This window comes from Symphalangus syndactylus, chromosome 11 (genome assembly GCF_028878055.3).
Source record: "Symphalangus syndactylus isolate Jambi chromosome 11, NHGRI_mSymSyn1-v2.1_pri, whole genome shotgun sequence".
NCBI lineage: Eukaryota > Metazoa > Chordata > Mammalia > Primates > Hylobatidae > Symphalangus > Symphalangus syndactylus.
This window is the reverse complement of record NC_072433.2, coordinates 61,023,825-61,042,482: the sequence shown is the minus strand read 5'-3', so window position 1 is coordinate 61,042,482 and position 18,658 is coordinate 61,023,825. Positions and strand designations below refer to the sequence as shown.

At 45.5% G+C, this 18,658-nt stretch overlaps 1 protein-coding gene across 1 annotated transcript in view; it reads left to right on the top strand.

The window, feature by feature from the left end:
- Positions 1–4,307: 4,307 nt before the first annotated feature.
- Positions 4,308–18,658, top strand: part of HS3ST2 (heparan sulfate-glucosamine 3-sulfotransferase 2) — a 113,883-nt gene continuing 99,532 nt past the window's right edge. Inside the window, exon 1 of the mRNA XM_055232657.1 lies at positions 4,308–4,812. Within this exon, the coding sequence (XP_055088632.1) occupies positions 4,313–4,812 (500 nt within the window). The 5' untranslated portion in view covers positions 4,308–4,312. The remainder of the gene's footprint in view (positions 4,813–18,658) is intronic.

Genomic DNA, 18,658 nt, shown 5'->3' with positions numbered 1-18,658 from the left:
TCCAATAGTTTTAACAAAAGTTGTGTGGTTAATTCTCACTAGAAATATTTGAGTTACTTTCAGTCCTTGAAACATAATTAGAAAGTGATGATGTCAGGCTTGGTCACAAACCTGTCTTTGAACTATGTTCAACCCATACAAACCACATGGGAATAAAAGAGGGAAAACTGTTTGTCCAAGGATAGTAAGGATTACTAGTTGTCCTCCATAACCATTCTTTAGTTCTTTCTTGATAACAAAATCTCAAAGTGTTAGCCAGGCATACAGCCATCCAGAATCAAGACTACATTTTGAAGCATCTCTTGAAGCTAGAGATGCTTCTAGTCAAGCATCTCTTGACTAGAAAGTCAAATGATAAAATGCTGTCAAATTGAATATGAGTTGAAATAATACAGGCAACTTCCAAGAAATGTCCTTAAAGAGATATGGCATGTCTTTACATATTTACTAATGACCAGAATGTGAACATTCTGGCTGTAGATGAATAAGTCTTTGTAGACTATGTGGTGACTTTAGAATGGAGGAAATGCATGGTAAAGTAACAAGATAGAGGCAGCCTGGGTCCCAAACACTTTGGAGCTTCCATACAAGCCCTGAAGTACCTTCATCTGGACTTTCATGTGATACAAAAATAAACATATACCTTGCTTAAGTGGGTGTTAATTGACAAACTACACCACCCAACATAATCCTACCTGATACCCCCAAAGCAGAATCACGTTTGCTACTGTAAACAGATAAAGGTATAGGAGACGGGCAGGTATGTCCACTGTCTCACTTCCTAAAAGATTCTATCCAAGTCAGTCATTACTCTGATTGGAAATTTGAAGAGGAAAATCTTCCTGGCTTTGATATATGTGAGTACCCAGGGATATCACAGTTTTTGAATTCAAAGATTAAAAATTATTTAAAAATTAAGCCAAGCACAGAATTATGAGAAATCATTATATTCATGTTTTATTTTCTAAGGGAAATAGTACTCATCACAGCAGATGACTCCACATTTAACCTTGTAATTGTAACAATGGAATACAAAAATAGCAGGTTCATGATGTGAATAATTGTTCAAAGTATATATAAGAGCTCCTTTCAGGCCAGGCATTGTGGCTCATGTCTGTAATTCTACCACTTTGGGAAGCTGAGGCAGGAGGATCATTTGAGCTCAGGAGTTCAAGATCAGCTTGGGCAACACAGTAAGACTTCATCCCTACAAAAAATTAAAAAAATACCTAGGTGTGGTGGCACACGCCTGTAGTCCTAGCTACTCAAGAGGCTGAGGCAGAAGGATCCCTTGAGCCCAGGAAGTGGAGGCTGCAGCATGAGCTATGATTGCACTACTGCATGCCAGCATGGTCAACAGAGTGAGACAGTTCCCCTCACCCAAAAGAAGCAGAAGAACTCCTTTAAGTATATTTGTTTTGACATTTTTATTAACAATTAGAATGAGGAATTAATTAAATTGTGATCAACTGTGGAAATTACATGATGCCAAGCGAGTGGTTCATGCTTTGGATAATGGAATCATAGAATTACACAACATCTAAACTTTGAGAGGCATTTAAGGTGAATCATAACTTCCCATTTTACAGCTGAGGAAGCTGAGGCTCAAAGGGGGTCCACTTGCCCAAAGTACACCTGGAATAAAGGGCAAAGCTGGGATACAATCTTTCTACTTTTTCTTTTTGAATAAATGAAAGCTACCTCGTGGTTTGACTTCAAATAGACATTTGAAAAAAACTGGAGTAGTGAACTGATGAGACAAAATGAAATGTAATCAAGTCAAATCTATAAGGACCTACATATTGGGTCCAAAAAGGCCCACTGTACAAGCACAGTATGGGGTAGCTGTGCCTTAATCAGCAGCACTTGTAAGAAACATTTAGAGATGTTACTTGGCTGCAAGTTTGAGATGTCAGCAGTATGATATAGCTACAAGAAAAAGATAATGGAGTCTTAGGTGGCATTACTAGAAATAGAATTTACAAAAGAGAGGTGAGAGTCCTGTTGAACTTTTCAATCCATATCTGAAATTCCTTGTGCAGTCCCAGTTGTGAGATTTTAGAAGAGACATAGACAAATTAGCTTACATCCAGGAGAGGAGGCTAGGATGGAATTATATGAATAATGGTCAAAGGAAGTTAGGAAGCTGCAAAGTGCTGTAACTAAGAGCTTGAATCTTGGAGTCATGACTGCCTGGGTTTAATCCCAGCTCTGCCAGTTACTGTGTATATGTTTGTTAAATCTTCTTTTCACTGCCTGTAGATTAGGAATTACAATAATACCTATCTCCAAAGATAAATGAGGTAGTGCATGTCAAGTGATTAGCGCATAACTCGCACAAAACAAGCACTCAATAAATGCTAGCTACTATTAGAATTAAGACAGCAAATTGATGCCGGGGTAATGGTAACAACTTCATAGGTTGTGGTGAATATTTAGTCAGCTAACCCATGCCAGGTTCTTGATACGAAGTTGGCAGCTATTATTATTATCTGCTGTAGAATTGGTTTAAGGTTTCTAGGGATGGAACTAGTTTGGGGACAAAATATTTTCTGGTTTGGGCTAAGATCCACAGAACCTAATGATCAGTTTACAGCCTGAGGAAGGAAGTCAGTCATACCCTGATTAGGGTGGGGGTGATGGTGGTCATCTAGACATTCTATGGCGGGGTGGTGGTGGAGGGCACTCACTTTGTGAACACCCGGACATGGTGAATTGGCATTGGCATTGTTGTTGAAGGACAACTCAGCTGTGTTCTTAGCCATGGCCATTTAGGCCTGTTCTGATGCAGGGTTCTGATCCGAGGTACCAGTGTGGTCCCTCAGGGAAGTACTGGAGATCGTCACTTGTGCCTGTTCTGGACATGGTCACCGAGAACTGTCCTGTAGGCATTCACTTAGGAATCATTCGAAGTGGAATTGCTCCTGGATACGTTCTCCTTGTACTCTATTTCCTCCTCCTAGTGTCTCTGTGTGAAGAAGCCCTCTGCACTCAGCCCTTGGCGACCCTCTAGTACCCTGGACAGCTCCCCGGGAGCAGTCTACCGCTAGGCGGCGGCTGCTAAGAGAGGAACCCTCCTGACGCGGAGTCTGCTGCTCCGGGGCTCGCTCTCCGGCAGGCCCGGAGAGAGGTGGGGTGACAATGGATTGGGGTGCGCGCGTGCCTCATAGGTGCGAGACAGAGCGAGCCGCCGGGGTGTGAGTCAGCGCGCGGGGGGCTAAGAAGCTGGGTGAATAGTCACGGAATCTCACTCACGCTCGTCTCCTCCACCCATCCCGTCTACAGCGCGTGTCCCAGTCCTGGGCGTGCGTGCGCTCGGTGTCCGATTCCGGGCTGTGTGTGTCTATTTGGCGAGATGTCGAGAGCGGGGGGAGTGTCCCTGTCCGTGTATCTGGGCCCAGGTTAGGGGACTCCTCCTCCCCGCCCCCGCGTGGGTGTGGGGGTGTGTCCGGGCTAGGGCGCGTGTGCTTCTGTGCCTGTGCGTGCGTGTGCGGGTCAGGGTGGTGGGACCGCGCATCAGGGCAGGGTGCCTGCGTCTGCGTCTGGGTCTGTCTGGTCTGGATGTCGGCGCGATCTCGACCTAGGTTCTTGTCCCTGGGTGTCGAGAGGCCAGAGTGGTGGGGGTGTCCAGCCTCCCGGAGGAGTACTATGCCTTGACACCTTCGCTTCACCACCCCAAAGCTGGCCTGGGGCTCCGTAGGGAGTGGCCTGCGTGGGGAGGGCCCGCGTGCTGTGTTTCTGGGAGGGTAAGACAGTGGGGGCGCAGGGGGCGGGCCAGGTCCCCGGGCGCGGCGCGGGCTCGGGGGACCCGCGCGGCTGACGTCAGGCGACTCCTTAAATAGAGCCGGCAGCGCGCTCCGCTCGGCATTTCCCGAAGAGCCAGATCGCGGCCGGCGCCAGCGCCACCGTCCGGTCCACCCGCCAGCCCGCACAGCCGCGCCGCCGCCGAGCGTTTCGTGAGCCGCGCTCCGAGGATCAGGAATGGGGCTTCGGGCGCTGGGCGCGCTCCGAACCCGGCGCACGTAAGAGCCTGGGACGGCCCGAGCCGCCCGGCTGCCCGGAGCCCCATCGCCTAGGACCGGGAGATGCTGGAAATGCAACCGCCTGTTCCTCGAGGAGCCGCTGCCCCCGGGACCCCGGGGCACGGTGCGCACCCTGGTCAGCAGCGCCCGGAGAAGACGGCGCCCCCAACGCCCGACCCGTGCGGCCGTGGCAGCGCCACGCGAGCCCTCTAGGAGACCGCAGGGCCACAGCAGCTCAGCCGCCGGTGCCCCCTCGGAAACCATGACCCCCGGCGCGGGCCCATGGAGCCATGGCCTATAGGGTCCTGGGCCGCGCGGGGCCACCTCAGCCGCGGAGGGCGCGCAGGCTGCTCTTCGCCTTCACGCTCTCGCTCTCCTGCACTTACCTGTGTTACAGCTTCCTGTGCTGCTGCGACGACCTGGGTCGGAGCCGCCTCCTGGGCGCTCCTCGCTGCCTCCGCGGCCCCAGCGCGGGCGGCCAGAAACTTCTCCAGAAGTCCCGCCCCTGTGATCCCTCCGGGCCGACGCCCAGCGAGCCCAGCGCTCCCAGCGCGCCCGCGGCCGCCGTGCCCGCCGCTCGCCTCTCCGGTTCCAGCCTCTCTGGTTCCAACCACTCCGGCTCACCCAAGCTGGGTACCAAGCGGCTGCCCCAAGCCCTCATTGTGGGCGTGAAGAAGGGGGGCACCCGGGCCGTGCTAGAGTTTATCCGAGTGCACCCGGACGTGCGGGCCTTGGGCACGGAACCCCACTTCTTTGACAGGAACTACGGCCGCGGGCTGGATTGGTACAGGTAAGGACCAGGAGCTCCGCTCCGTGCGCCGGGTCTCTGATCGCTTCCATCGGGAGAGCCATCCGTCTCTTGTGTTTTCTCTTTCTTTTAACCCAACTCATTGTATGGGTTCAGGCTGACACGTGGGGCCATGGGGGGCTATAGCAGAATTTTACAGAACTTCCCACTGATAATCTAGACGGGCAGTTTCTGGAACTGAAAAGGGCGTTCCCTGTTGTCACTGGAGTCGTTGGAAAAGGATTATCTCCAGTCAAACCTTAAGTGCCAGCTAAAGGGCTAACTCCCTCTGTGACCAGCCCTTAGGGTGCCCAAGGAAGGGACAGGCGAGGACCTGTGCTGCCTGAACACTGCCCCATCCTGACCCTCTGTAGGTCTTTGTTGGTACCCAGCACCTGAAGGATCCTGAGAAAGGGAAGGCAGTTCAGAGACCCCTTGCAGCAAGGCTCTGTTTGGGAAAGGTCCCCAGAGTTCAGGCCAAATGACAGTGCATCCCCAGAGGTCTCCAGTAAGAAAGATGCCTTAGGGAGTCTCAATCTCAAACCCAGGTATTTGCTACTGTACTGGGGCTGAGACCCCCAGTAGCTCTGGCCCTGGTAGGTGGTCTTTGAGTAGTGGAAAGAGCCTTGGATTCGAGTTTTGGGTCTGTCACTTAAGCTTGAGCAAGTTTCTTAAACTCTATCAGCCTCTATTTTCTCATCCATCCCAATGGGCAGGAAAACAGTCCTTGCCTTGTATACCTTCCAAGGCTTTTCTAAAGTGCCTTAAAGGTGTAAAAAAGGCACTTCACCTTAAGTGATGCTTCTAAACCAGCAGCCAAAATGTGGAATTTGAAGGTGGGCACTGCGGGTGAAGGCTAGCAAGGGTCCTAGGGGCAGCTGGTCATGCATAGACTGTCTATGCTTCCCATGCATTCCAGGGAGGAGAATTATCCCCACTGGGGGTGTCAAGGCACAGACCAAAGCTTCTGTAAGGTGGCAGCGTCCACTTCTCAATGCCCATCTGCTTCCCCAGCCCTGTGTGGTGCTGAAGTGTAGGATTGGCCCACATGTGGGTGGTGTAGTGTCCGGGCTCCCTGTTAACACATAGGTCACAGAATTCTCCCCATTCACCTGACCCTTTGAAGACTTTCTAGAAACATCTGCACGGTAATGACGTTGAGGAGGGGTAACATGGTAGCTGACACAGTAGCTGACGCTAAATCTGTTGTTTTTATCTACAGCTTTAGGCAGTAGAGGTCATATGCATTTTGGACAAGGGACAACTTCATCAGAAAGAGGACCCCACTGGTCTTATAATAGAGGGCCCTGGATTTACCAAAAGTAGGGGGACCACAGGCCTGATTTAGCACCTTTGCAGGTTACTCCTGGCTCACAATGGTTGTAGTTGTGAGGACGAGTGGGTCATGCATCATCCTTAGCAGGCAGACACATAGTCTGTCCCCATTGCAGCCAACCAGGGGCTAGCTAGCCTGTGGGTGGCCCCAGCACCATTATGTCTGGTTAATAGGGTAGGGTGGCACAGAGTGGCAGATATGGCTTCATGCCAATGCCAATAGCCCACTGTGCTTTCCAAGCTGTGACTCATGGGCATCCCGTCTAGATGCACGTGGACACTGTCTGAGCCAGACCCCGGGATGGAGGAGGCAAACACATTGAACAGCAGAGCCTGGAGTGGGTCAGCCATGACCACAGTCGAATGCAGGCCAGCATTTCCTCGATGGAAAATCTGAAGATCATTATGAAACCTTTTGCCAATGCGAAGTGCCTTTTCAGTGCAAAACAGCAAATTCTGAGCATCTGGCTTTCAGATAGTGTGCCCTCCAATAAATACCTATGCCCTGCACCCAGACTCTCCTCCCTCCCCTCTCTTCCTTCCACCACTAAACAACATACCTCAGGCTTCCGTCCTGGAGTCCATGTCATTCAGGGATGGCTGCTTTTTATTTTTAACCTTGGCATGTGTGATTCTAAGCAAGCTTAGCTGTGAACCTTAGAGATGGGAGCCATGCCTTTTTTTTTCTTTCTTTTTTTTTTTTTTTTTTAGCACATTTGGATTCTGCTAAAATTCTCAGCTGAGTCTTGGTAGGTTTTATTTAACATCAAGCATGCTGACAGCTCTGCTTCTCTCTTCTCTCCCCCTCTACCACCTTTCCTCACTTTATATTTCTAAAAGACTATCCTAGAGGTCTGGTCGTAATTGCCCTCTCCCCATTGCTTGACCAGGAAAGCTGGGAGGCTCCAGTGCCAGGAAAGTGCTGTGTGGTTTGTGCTTTTTTCAGTTACAAATCCACACCCCTAGAGTCAAGTGTTTAGCTTGTGGATTGCCATTTCTGTGCAGGGTAATACTACCCCACTTAGATGCTATTTCCATAACCTCCAGAACATCTTTCTGTATGTAAAGAACATTTATGTACGTTTCTCTTTATTATGGCCAAGTCATACGCATTAACTGCAGAAATCATGGGGATTTCTGGAATCTTTTAAAACCCATGTTCTCACTTTCTTCCTGAATTCCATGAGCTATGTACAGTGGGTGACAGGATGTTCCGCTCTCTGTCCACTGCCTTGTCAGTTCACAGCTTGCCATCATAAAGCCAGGGTCCACTGGGCAGACATGGCTGAAGAACCCTTGCACCCACTGGAGTGGACTGTGCTTTCCAAATGGGGAGGAGAAGAGTTGCAGGCAGTGTGGATCTTAGTATGTTCTGCCCACATCAAAGCCCCTGGTGATAACTTCCTGGTCAGGAGGCTGAAATCCAGATAGTGGAAAAATCAAAAGCTTTACCCTTAACCCAAAGGAGGGGCTTCTTTCTGTGGTAAATGGAGATAAAGCTAAAGGCCGAGTGATATAGCCAGAAAGACACCATCATTTGGAGAGACCAGGAGACAGAGTCTGCACCTTTTTGTCCTTAGCCTGATCCCCCTCTTGGGAACCAGTCCAGTTCAGGCCACCACCAGAGAGCCCAGCCTTCTGCAGTGGGTTCTGTCCAATTTGCTGTCTTTCTGCAATGCCATCCCTGATGCTTACCTCAACTATGTATCTGGCCTGGGTTCTCCCCCACTCACATTTCCTCCCCAAGGTAAGAGCTGCAGGATGGGGTCTCCTAGCTGCTTGGACAGGTGGGCAAAGCAACACCAGGCTAATGAGGGAACCAGGACAGGACCCACAGTCAGAAGACCAGAGGTGGTCACCTAGGTGCTGTATGATTTGAAGAAAGGTGATTCTCCCAAGTCTCAGCTTCCTCATCATGGAATGGGACCTGTAGTAACTATCCTAGAAATTGTTGTGAAAAATAAATGCAAAACTGTACATGAAATTGCCCTGGAAAATTCTATGATATATAAAGATAAGGCAGTAATGTTACTACTGTTATTGCTACTAATTACTACAACACTCCTGTTATCACTATTAGTTCTGTTAGTATTAAAAATATTAGTTTCTGATGCTGCTGCTGTTACTAAATCAGGCTGAGGAATTAATCAATTGCTATAAAGATAGTTCCATACTTTCCTCTTTATTTCTTCCTTTCCCTTCCTCCTTCCCTCCCTCCCCTTTCCCTTCTCATTTTCCTTCCTTCCATCCTTCCTTCCATCCTTCCTTCCTTCCTTCCTCCCTTCCTCCCTCCCTCCCTTCCTCCCTCCCTCCCTTCCTCCCTCCCTCCTTGCTTGCCTTCCTTCCTTCCTTCCTTCCTTCCTTCCTTCCTTCCTTCCTCCCTCCCTCCCTCCCTTCCTTCCTCCCTCCCTCCTCGCTTGCCTTCTTTCTTTCCTTCCTTCCTTTCTTCCTTCCTTCCTTCCTTTCCTCCTTCCCTCCTTCCTTCCTCCCTTCCTTCCTTTCTCCCTTCCTCTCTTCCTTTTCTCTTTCCTTCCCTCCTTCCATGTTAACAGAAAGTCAGTTCACGTATCTGGGTGTCAGTCTGCTCACCTGTGAGATGGCAATGATGCCTGAACTGCTTTGCAACCTTATAAAAATCAAGTAAGACTATCTACATGAAAATGCTTTTCCAAATCTAAGGTTCTTTAGGATGCCCTCCATTCTAAGAAAGTTTGGATGTGAAATAGACTCTTCAGGGTCATCTTTTATAAACAGATATAAGCTTTGCTGTGTGTAGTAGTTTTTAGAGTCACAGGGAAAGCTGAGATATGTCTGAAGTGTTTTCAATTTTGCCAGTGTTTCGGTATGGCAGGGGAATGTGTGTGTGGAGGAAGTGTATCTTTTCTAAATGCATTGAAATGCCAACAAGAGCAAGTTAATACGTGATAATTGACTCTGTGTTCTGGTGTCCAAATTTTGATAGATGAGCCTGTTCTGTAAATTTCAGACTTCACTTCACAACTCTGGTTATTTATTTGTTCAGCATCGATGATGTTCTTGGAATGGTGCAAAGCAAAGAAGACAGAATATTTGCCCCAGAGGCAACAGTCTAAGTAAGAAAGAGAATAAAAAGCACAGAATAAGATCTATCGTATTATCAAGTTAATTTTCTTCAAGAAATCATATTCTAATTGCAAAGCCCAATTCTGGAAATGCAAACCTTAGAAAAAAATAAAATCAAAGGCAGAAGGTAAGGGGCCTCCTGCCATGAAGTAGTTAATGCAGACAGTTTTATCATCTTTCAACAAATTGATCAACACATGAAACAGACTGATCTGTGCTCATTGGGTGTGCACATAGATGAATGTATGTGCACACCCACACATGTGCACCTGTATGCACAATTGCAGCACCTATGCAGACTTAGGCCTTTATATGGAAATTTCCTGTCTTGGTCCAGGCGAACATCACACACTATGATTAAATGAAACCACTGAGTCCATAAACCACCCCCATTTGTCTTGCAGCACTCTGTCAGCCTTGCAGCATGCTGTAGATATAATACTTAGTGCCAGCAAATGTACAGTTCTTGTCAGGCACAGAGGAACATTCAGAATGGGCAACGAGAACTGTCATTGCTCAAGGAAGTTTTTTGAAGAGCTGGTTTCCCTTCCCGTTGGAGCTGAGAAGGACTGGCAAGGGTTTGCAATGAAGAACAGGCTTACCCCAAAGCCTCGGTCTATTAATCCATTTTCACACTGCTGATAAAGACTTACCCAACACTGGGTAATTTAAAAAGAAAAAGAGTTTTAATGGACTCACAGTTCCATGTGGCTGAGGAGGCCTCACAATCATGACAGAAGGAGAAAGGCATGTTTTACATGGCAGCAGGCAAAAGAGAAATGAGAGCCAAGCAAAAGGGGAAACTCCGTAAAAAACCATCAGATTTTGTGAGACTTATTCACCATCACGAGAACAGTATGCGGGAAACTGCCATGATTCATTTATCTCCCACCTAGTCCCTCCGACAACATATAGGAATTATGGGAGCTACAGTTCAATATGAGATTTGGGTGGGGACACAGCCAAACCCTATCACTTGTTACAGGAGCATTTTAGGTGGAGAAGATGCCAACAGCTGCAGTACTTTCCAGCTACACACATTGTTAAGCCTGTTTTGGATGTTAACATGTGAAAATACCACTGAGAGATTCTAAGAAGCGTCTTTAACATCACCAAAATTAGCATGTATCTTATGATTGATGGTGTCTTAGATTGAAGATACAGGATGTTTCCATACTGATTCCCAAAATGCCCTCTGCCTGGGAGACCTGGCTTCCCCAGCCTAACCTGGACTCTCTGGACCTTCCAAAGAGCCAGTGACTAGACCCTGCTTCATCTCTGTAGCCAGCAGGGCTCTCTTCAGATTGGTCCAGGAGCTGAATTCATTTTATATTTTTGAATGTTACTCATGCCATCTCCCTGAAAGCAACTATCCTGAAATTAGGGAAGGTGTGGGGCTGGTACTCATAGGAGATAAGATGCGATGGTGGGCATGTCCTTCATGGCCTGCTGTACAGAGGCACTTGCCGTACCTTGCACATATCTGGAGACACATCCAAAGGGCCCTAACGGATTTGAAGCAGAGTCAACGCCCAACAGGTGCTATTACCTGCATGCTTTGGTAATGCTTTGGTAACATTCTGTGTATCTGGTGTGCAGGGCTGTAGAATAACTTTGGTTAGACCTCTATGAATCATTCCTGTATAATTGAGTGACAGGGTGGGTGGGGAGGGGGTGGGAGCACACAGCTCCCTATTGATCAGATCCCCTGGAGGACTTGAGGAGAGGTCATCTCTACCTGTGAGGGCTCAGGGCAGGTGATAGGGAGGTGGGGCTTTGGGGGGTAGTGACTCAGAACTGATAAGTCACACAGATAACCTAAACCTGTGGGACTCACTGCCTCTGCTGGAGCTGACTCCAGTGCAGATTTATCCATTCATTTGTCAAATGCTTTCCATTGGCCAGGCTTGGTGCCAGGCTGCTGAAGGCCAGTTCAGCTGCCACTTTGTTCTCCTAATGGGCTGCATGGCTGGGCTGAAGCACTGTGAGGTTCACAAGCAGCTTGACGAGGTGGGTAAAAGCCACCCGGGTGGGGAAATGACCTTGTGCTTCTGAGGTAATTGCTGCCTGTCAAGCTACACTGCTGGGCTGTTGGTTCAATGCTATGCTCCCAGCGGCTTTCTCAGTGGGATAAGGGGACAGGGTGAAGACAGGGGACAGGGTAGTTATTATTAAGTATGTTTTTCCAGGGCACATGAGATGGAGGTTTGGGCTTGGGTGATCTGGAGCCTGAGCATCACATGGATTTCCTGGGCATGGGTCCACTGGGTGTCTTCCTAAGCTTTTCAAATCAGAGGAGCTGACAATGGCTCCACCTCAGTGCCCATGGCTACCAGCCACCATGAACACTCCCCAAGTGAGAAAGCCAGAAGTGTCTGCTCTAGGTGGAGGCTAAATGACCTCTCACACTGCCTTCCAAATGGTGGCATAGTTATTTGGGAGGGAGAATTTTTTCAGATTTCAGACATTCTTGTGCCACCTTCATGGCATTTGCCAAGGCCCAGCATGACCTCTACTATTATTTTCTTAATTTTTTTTTGAGATTCATGCAGTGGCACAATCAAGGCTCGCTGCAGCCTCAACCTACCAGGCTCAAGTGATCCTCCTACCTCAGCCTCCCAAGCAGCTAGGACTACAGGTGTGCACCAACACATCTGGTTAATTTTTAAAATCCTTTGTTAGAGACAAGGTCTTGTTTTGTCGCCCAGGCTGGTCTTAAACTCCTGGGCTCAAGCAATCCTTCTGCCTCCACCTCCTAGAGTGTTGGGATTACAGGTGTGAGCCATCTCGTCTGACCTTCTTAATTTTTTTGCTTAAGTTAGCCCATTTAAAAATTATAATTTATCACAAAGAACAAGTTTTCCCCTTCAGTTTATATATTTTAGAAGAGACAAGATATTCAGCTGGGTGCAGTGGCTCACACCTGTAATCCCAGCACTTTGGGAGGCCGAGGTGGGTGGATCACCTGAGGTCAGGAGTTTGAGACCAGCCTGGCCAACATGGTGGAACCCCATCTCTACTAAAAATACAAAAATTAGCTGGGCGTGGTGGCCTGTGCCTGTAGTCCCAGCTACTTGGGAGGCTGAGGAAGGAAAATTGCTTGAACCTGGGAGGCAGGGGTTGCAGTGAGTCAAGATAGCACCACTGCATTCCAGCCTGGGCAACAGAGCAAGACTTCATCTCAGAAAAAAAAAAAAGAAAAGAAAGATATTTGTATTGTGCAATTCAAAAGTGACAAAGGGTATTCAGAGAAAATTAATCCCTTCCTTTCCACCTAGTCTTTCAGCCAAGAAGTTCCTCTTCCCAGAAGCAACCATAGGTACCTGTTTTTGTGTATCTTTCTAAAGATATGCTATGGATTTGCAAATCTAACACATACTGTGCAAGTATAGTTAAAATAAATATTGTTTAAAAGCAACTTTATTTTAAAGCCACCCTAAATGGAAAACCGGCAACACTTGCCATAATTAGAAAGCGATCATAAAAATAAGTTAAATTGAAAACAAATACTGCAATTGAATTTTTGCTCTCTAGTGTGGCTGGAATGTTCCAAGCCTGCAGTGTTTTCCCAAGACACATAATTGTCAGATTCACCAAAGTTGAAATGGAGGAAAAACTGTTAAGAGCAGCCAGAGAGAAAGGTCGGGTTACCCACAAAGGGAAGCCCATCAGACTAACAGCGGATCTCTTGGCAGAAACTCTACAAGCCAGAAGAGAGTGGGGGCCAATATTCAACATTCTTAAAGAAAAGAATTTTCAACCTAGAATTTCATATCCAGTCAAACTAAGCTTCATAAGTGAAAGAGAAATAAAATACTTTACAGACAAGCAAATGCTGAGAGATTTTATCACCACCAGGCCTGCCCTAAAAGAACTCCTGAAGGAAGCACTAAACATGGAAAGGAACAACCGGTACCAGCCACTGCAAAATCATGCCAAATTGTAAAGACCATCGAGGCTAGGAAGAAACTGCATCAACTAACGAGCAAAATAACCAGCTAACATCATAATGACAGGATCAGATTCACACATAACAATATTAACTTTAAATGTGAATGGACTAAATGCTCCAATTAAAAGACACAGACTAGCAAATTGGATAAAGAGTCAAGACCCATCAGTGTGCTGTATTCAGGAAACCCATCTCACATGCAGAGACACACATAGGCTCAAAATAAAAGGATGGAGGAAGACCTACCAAGCAAATCGAAAACAAAAAAGGCAGGGGTTGCAATCCTAGTCTCTGATAAAACAGACTTTAAACCAACAAAGATCAAAAGAGACAAAGAAGGCCATTACATAATGGTAAAGGGATCAATTCAACAAGAAGAGCTAACTATCCTAAATATATATGCACCCAATACAGGAGCACCCAGATTCATAAAGCAAATCCTGAGTGACCTACAAAGAGACTTAGACTCCCACACAATAATAATGGGAGACTTTAACACCCCACTGTCAACATTAGACAGATCAACGAGACAGAAAGTTAACAAGGACATCCAGGAATTGAACTCAGCTCTGCACCAAGCGGACCTAATAGACATCTACAGAACTCTCCACCCCAAATCAACAGAATATACATTTTTTTCAGCACCACACCACACCTATTCCAAAATTGACCACATAGTTGGAGGTAAAGCTCTCCTCAGCAAATGTAAAAGAACAGAAATTATAACAAACTGTCTCTCAGACCACAGTGCAATCAAACTAGAACTCAGGATTAAGAAACTCACTCAAAACCGCTCAACTACATGGAAACTGAACAACCTGCTCCTGAATGACTACTGGGTACATAACGAAATGAAGGCGGAAATAAAGATGTTCTTTGAAACCAATGAGAACAAAGACACAACATACCAGAATCTCTGGGACACATTCAAAGCAGTGTGTAGAGGGAAATTTATAGCACTAAATTCCCACAAGAGAAAGCAGGAAAGATCCAAAATTGACACCCTAACATCACAATTAAAAGAACTAGAAAAGCAAGCACAAACACATTCAAAATCTAGCAGAAGGCAAGAAATAACTAAAATCAGAGCAGAACTGAAGGAAATAGAGACACAAAAAACCGTTCAAAAAATTACTGAATCCAGGAGCTGGTTTTTTGAAAAGATCAACGAAATTGATAGACCGCTATCAAGACTAATAAAGAAGAAAAGAGAGAAGAATCAAATAGATGCAATAAAAAATGATAAAGGGGATATCACCACCAATCCCACAGAAATACAAACTACCATCAGAGAATACTGCAAACACCTCTATGCAAATAAACTAGAAAATCTAGAAGAAACGGATAAATTCCTCGACATATACACCCTCCCAAGACTAAACCAGGAAGAAGTTGAATCTCTGAATAGACCAATAACAGGCTCTGAAATTGTGGCAATAATCAATAGCTTACCAACCAAAAAGAGTCCAGGACCTGATGGATTCACAGCCGAATTCTACCAGAGGTACAAGGAGGAACTGGTACGATTCCTTCTGAAACTATTTCAATTAATAGAAAAAGAGGGAATCCTCCCTAACTCATTTTATGAGGCCAGCATCATCCTGATACCAAAGCTGGGCAGAGACACAACCAAAAAAGAGAATTTTAGACCAATATCCTTGATGAACATTGATGCAAAAATCCTCAATAAAATACTGGCAAACTGAATGTAGCAGCACATCAAAAAGCTTATCCACCATGATCAAGTGGGCTTCATCCCTGGGATGCAAGGCTGGTTCAACATACGCAAATCAATAAATGTAATCCAGCATATAAACAGAACCAAAGACAAAAACCACATGATTATCTCAATAGATGCAGAAAAGTCCTTTGACAAAATTCAACAACCCTTCATGCTAAAAACTGTCAATAAATTAGGTATTGATGGGACATATCTCAAAATAATAAGAGCTATCTATGACAAACCCACAGCCAATATCATACTGAATGGGCAAAAACTGGAAGCATTCCCTTTGAAAACTGGCACAAGACAGGGATGCCCTCTCTCACCACTCCTATTCAACATAGTGTTGGAAGTTCTGGCCAGGGCAATTAGGCAGGAGAAGGAAATAAAGGGCATTCGATTAGGAAAAGAGGAAGTCAAATTGTCCCTGTTTGCAGATGACAAGATTGTATATCTAGAAAACCCCATTGTCTCAGCCCAAAACCTCCTTTAGCTGATTAGCAACTTCAGCAAAGTCTCAGGATACAGAATCAATGTACGAAAATCACAAGCATTCTTATACACCAATAACAGACAAACAGAGAGCCAAATCATGAGTGAACTCCCATTCACAATTGCTTCAAAGAGAATAAAATACCTAGGAATCCAACCTACAAGGGATGTGAAGGACCTCTTCAAGGAGAACTACAAACCACTGCTCAATGAAATAAAAGAGGATACAAACAAATGGAAGAACGTTCCATGCTCATGGGTTGGAAGAATCAATATTGTGAAAATGGCCATACTTCCCAAGGTAATTTATAGATTCAATGCCATCCCCATCAAGCTACCAATGACTTTCTTCACAGAATTGGAAAAAACTACTTTAAAGTTCATATGGAACCAAAAAAGAGCCCGCATCACCAAGTCAGTCCTAATTCAAAAGAACAAAGCTGGAGGCATCATGCTGCCTGACTTCAAACTATACTACAAGGCTACAGTAACCAAAACAGCATGGTACTGGTACCAAAACAGAGATATAGATCAATGGAACAGAACAGAGCCCTCAGAAATAATGCCACATATCTACAACTATCTGATCTTTGACAAACCTGACAAAAAATAAGAAATGGGGAAACGATTCCCTATTTAATAAATGGTGCTGGGGAAACTGGCTAGCCATATGTAGAAAGCTGAAACTGGATCCCTTCCTTACACCTTATACAAAAATTAATTCAAGATGGATTAAAGGCTTACATGTTAGACCTAAAACCATAAAAACCCTAGAAGAAAACCTAGGCATTACCATTCAGGACATAGGCATGGGCAAGGACTTCATGTCTAAAACACCAAAAGCAATGGCAACAAAAGCCAAAATTGACAAATGGGATCTAATTAAACTAAAGAGCTTCTGCACAGCAAAAGAAACTACCATCAGAGTGAAAAGGCAACCTACAAAATGGGAGAAAATTTTCACAACCTACTCATCTGACAAAGGGCTAATATCCAGAATCTACAATGAACTCAAACAAATTTACAAGAAAAAAACAAACAACCCCATCAAAAAGTGGGTGAAGGACATGAACAGACACTTCTCAAAAGAAGACATTTATGCAGCCAAAAAACACATGAAAAAATGCTCATCATCACTGGCCATCAGAGAAATGTAAATCAAAACCACAACGAGATACCATCTCACACCAGTTAGAATGGCCATCATTAAAATGTCAGGAAACAACAGGTGCTGGAGAGGATGTGGAGAAATAGGAACACTTTTACACTGTTGGTGGGACTGTAAACTAGTTCAACCATTGTGGAAGTCAGTGTGGCAATTCCTCAGGGATCTAGAACTAGAAATACCATTTGACCCAGCCATCCCATTACTGGGTATATACCCAAAGGATTATAAATCATCCTGCTATAAAGACACATGCACACGTATGTTTATTGTGGCACTATTCACAATAGCAAAGACTTGGAACCAACCCAAATGTCCAACAACGCTAGACTGGATTAAGAAAATGTGGCACATATACACCATGGAATACTATGCAGCCATGAAAAATGATGAGTTCATGTCCTTTGTAGGGACATGGATGAAACTGGAAACCATCATTCTCAGCAAACTATCGCAAGGACAAAAAACCAAACACCGCATGTTCTCACTCATAGGTGGGAATTGAACAATGAGAACACATGGACACAGGAAGGGGAACATCACACTCTGGGGACTGTTGTGGACTGGGGGGAGGGCGGGAGGGATAGCATTAGGAGATACACCTAATGCTAAATGACGAGTTGATGGGTGCAGCGCACCAACATGGCACATGGATACATATGTAACAAACCTGCACATTATGCAGATGTACCCTAAAACTTAAAGTACAACAATAAAAAAAAGATTAAAAAAAAGGATACTAGGGGACACTACTAAGAGCAGTTAAAGAAATATCAATATCAATGTGAGATGTTTCTCCTTGATGTAATCAGAAGGAATGAAGGTGAAGAAGGAGAGATAATACATCTCACTGTGTGATTTGGTGGTATTTAGTAAGTCTGTGTAGTACCTAAAATTACCAAGATTAGGCACACAACTGACGTTATGGGAAATATTGTTGGAGTTTGCTGAAAACTCAGCTTAAGTAAATCCAATGATGGGGCTGGCTGCAGTGGTAATGCCAGCACTTTTGGAGGCCGAGGCTGGGTAATCTTTTCAGCCCAGGAGTTGGAGACGAGCCTGGGCAACATAGGGAGACCTCTTCTCAAAAACAAACAAACAAACAAACAAACAAAAATTAGCCAGGCATGGTGGCATGCACCTGTAGTCCCAGCTACTTGGGAGGCTGACATGGGAGGATCACTTGAGCCCAGGAGTTCGAGGCTGCAATGAGCTATAATTGCACCACTGAACTCTAGCCTGGGTGACAGAGTGAGACTGTTTCTAGCTTTTCAGGTTTCTTTTCTTTTTTTCTTTTTCTTTTTTTTTTTATTATTATACTTTAGGTTTTAGGGTACATGTGCACAATGTGCAGGTTTGTTACGTATGTATCCATGTGCCATGTTGGTTTGCTGCACCTATTAACTCGTCATTTAGCATTAGGGATATCTCCTAATGCTGTCCCTCCCCCCTCCCCCAACCCCACAACAGTCCCTGGAGTGTGATGTTCCCCTTCCTGTGTCCATGAGTTCTCATTGTTCAATTCCCACCTATGAGTGAGAACATGCGGTGTTTGGTTTTTTGTCCCTGCGATAGTTTACTGAGAATGATGTTTTCCAGCTTCATCCATGTCCCTACAAAGGACATGAACTCATCATTTTTCATGGCTGCATAGTATTCCATTGTGTATATGTGCCACATTTTCTTAATCCGGTCTAGCATTGTTGGACATTTGGGTTGGTTCCAACTCTTTGCTATTGTGAATAGTGCCGCAATAAACATACGTGTCATGCTGCTTTTCAGGTTTCTTTAATGTGTTAGTGATTGGGAGAGATGAGCCAAAAGAAAACTCAGAACAAATATGAGCACTAAGAGGAGAGTTTGACTTGCAATATTTGCAAGGGAGTGTAGCCTTCCCAAGAACCAGGTTCCCTGAATAAAGGGTGTGGTCGGCATTTAAAAGACAATGTCAACTCACAGGGTTACAATGGATTTCTTCATTATTCTTACTGGTGGAAAGTCAGCAGTATTCTCCACAATTATCACATCTACATAGATTGTTACGTATCTGTAGGCGTCAGTGTCACAAAAGTCAGAGATA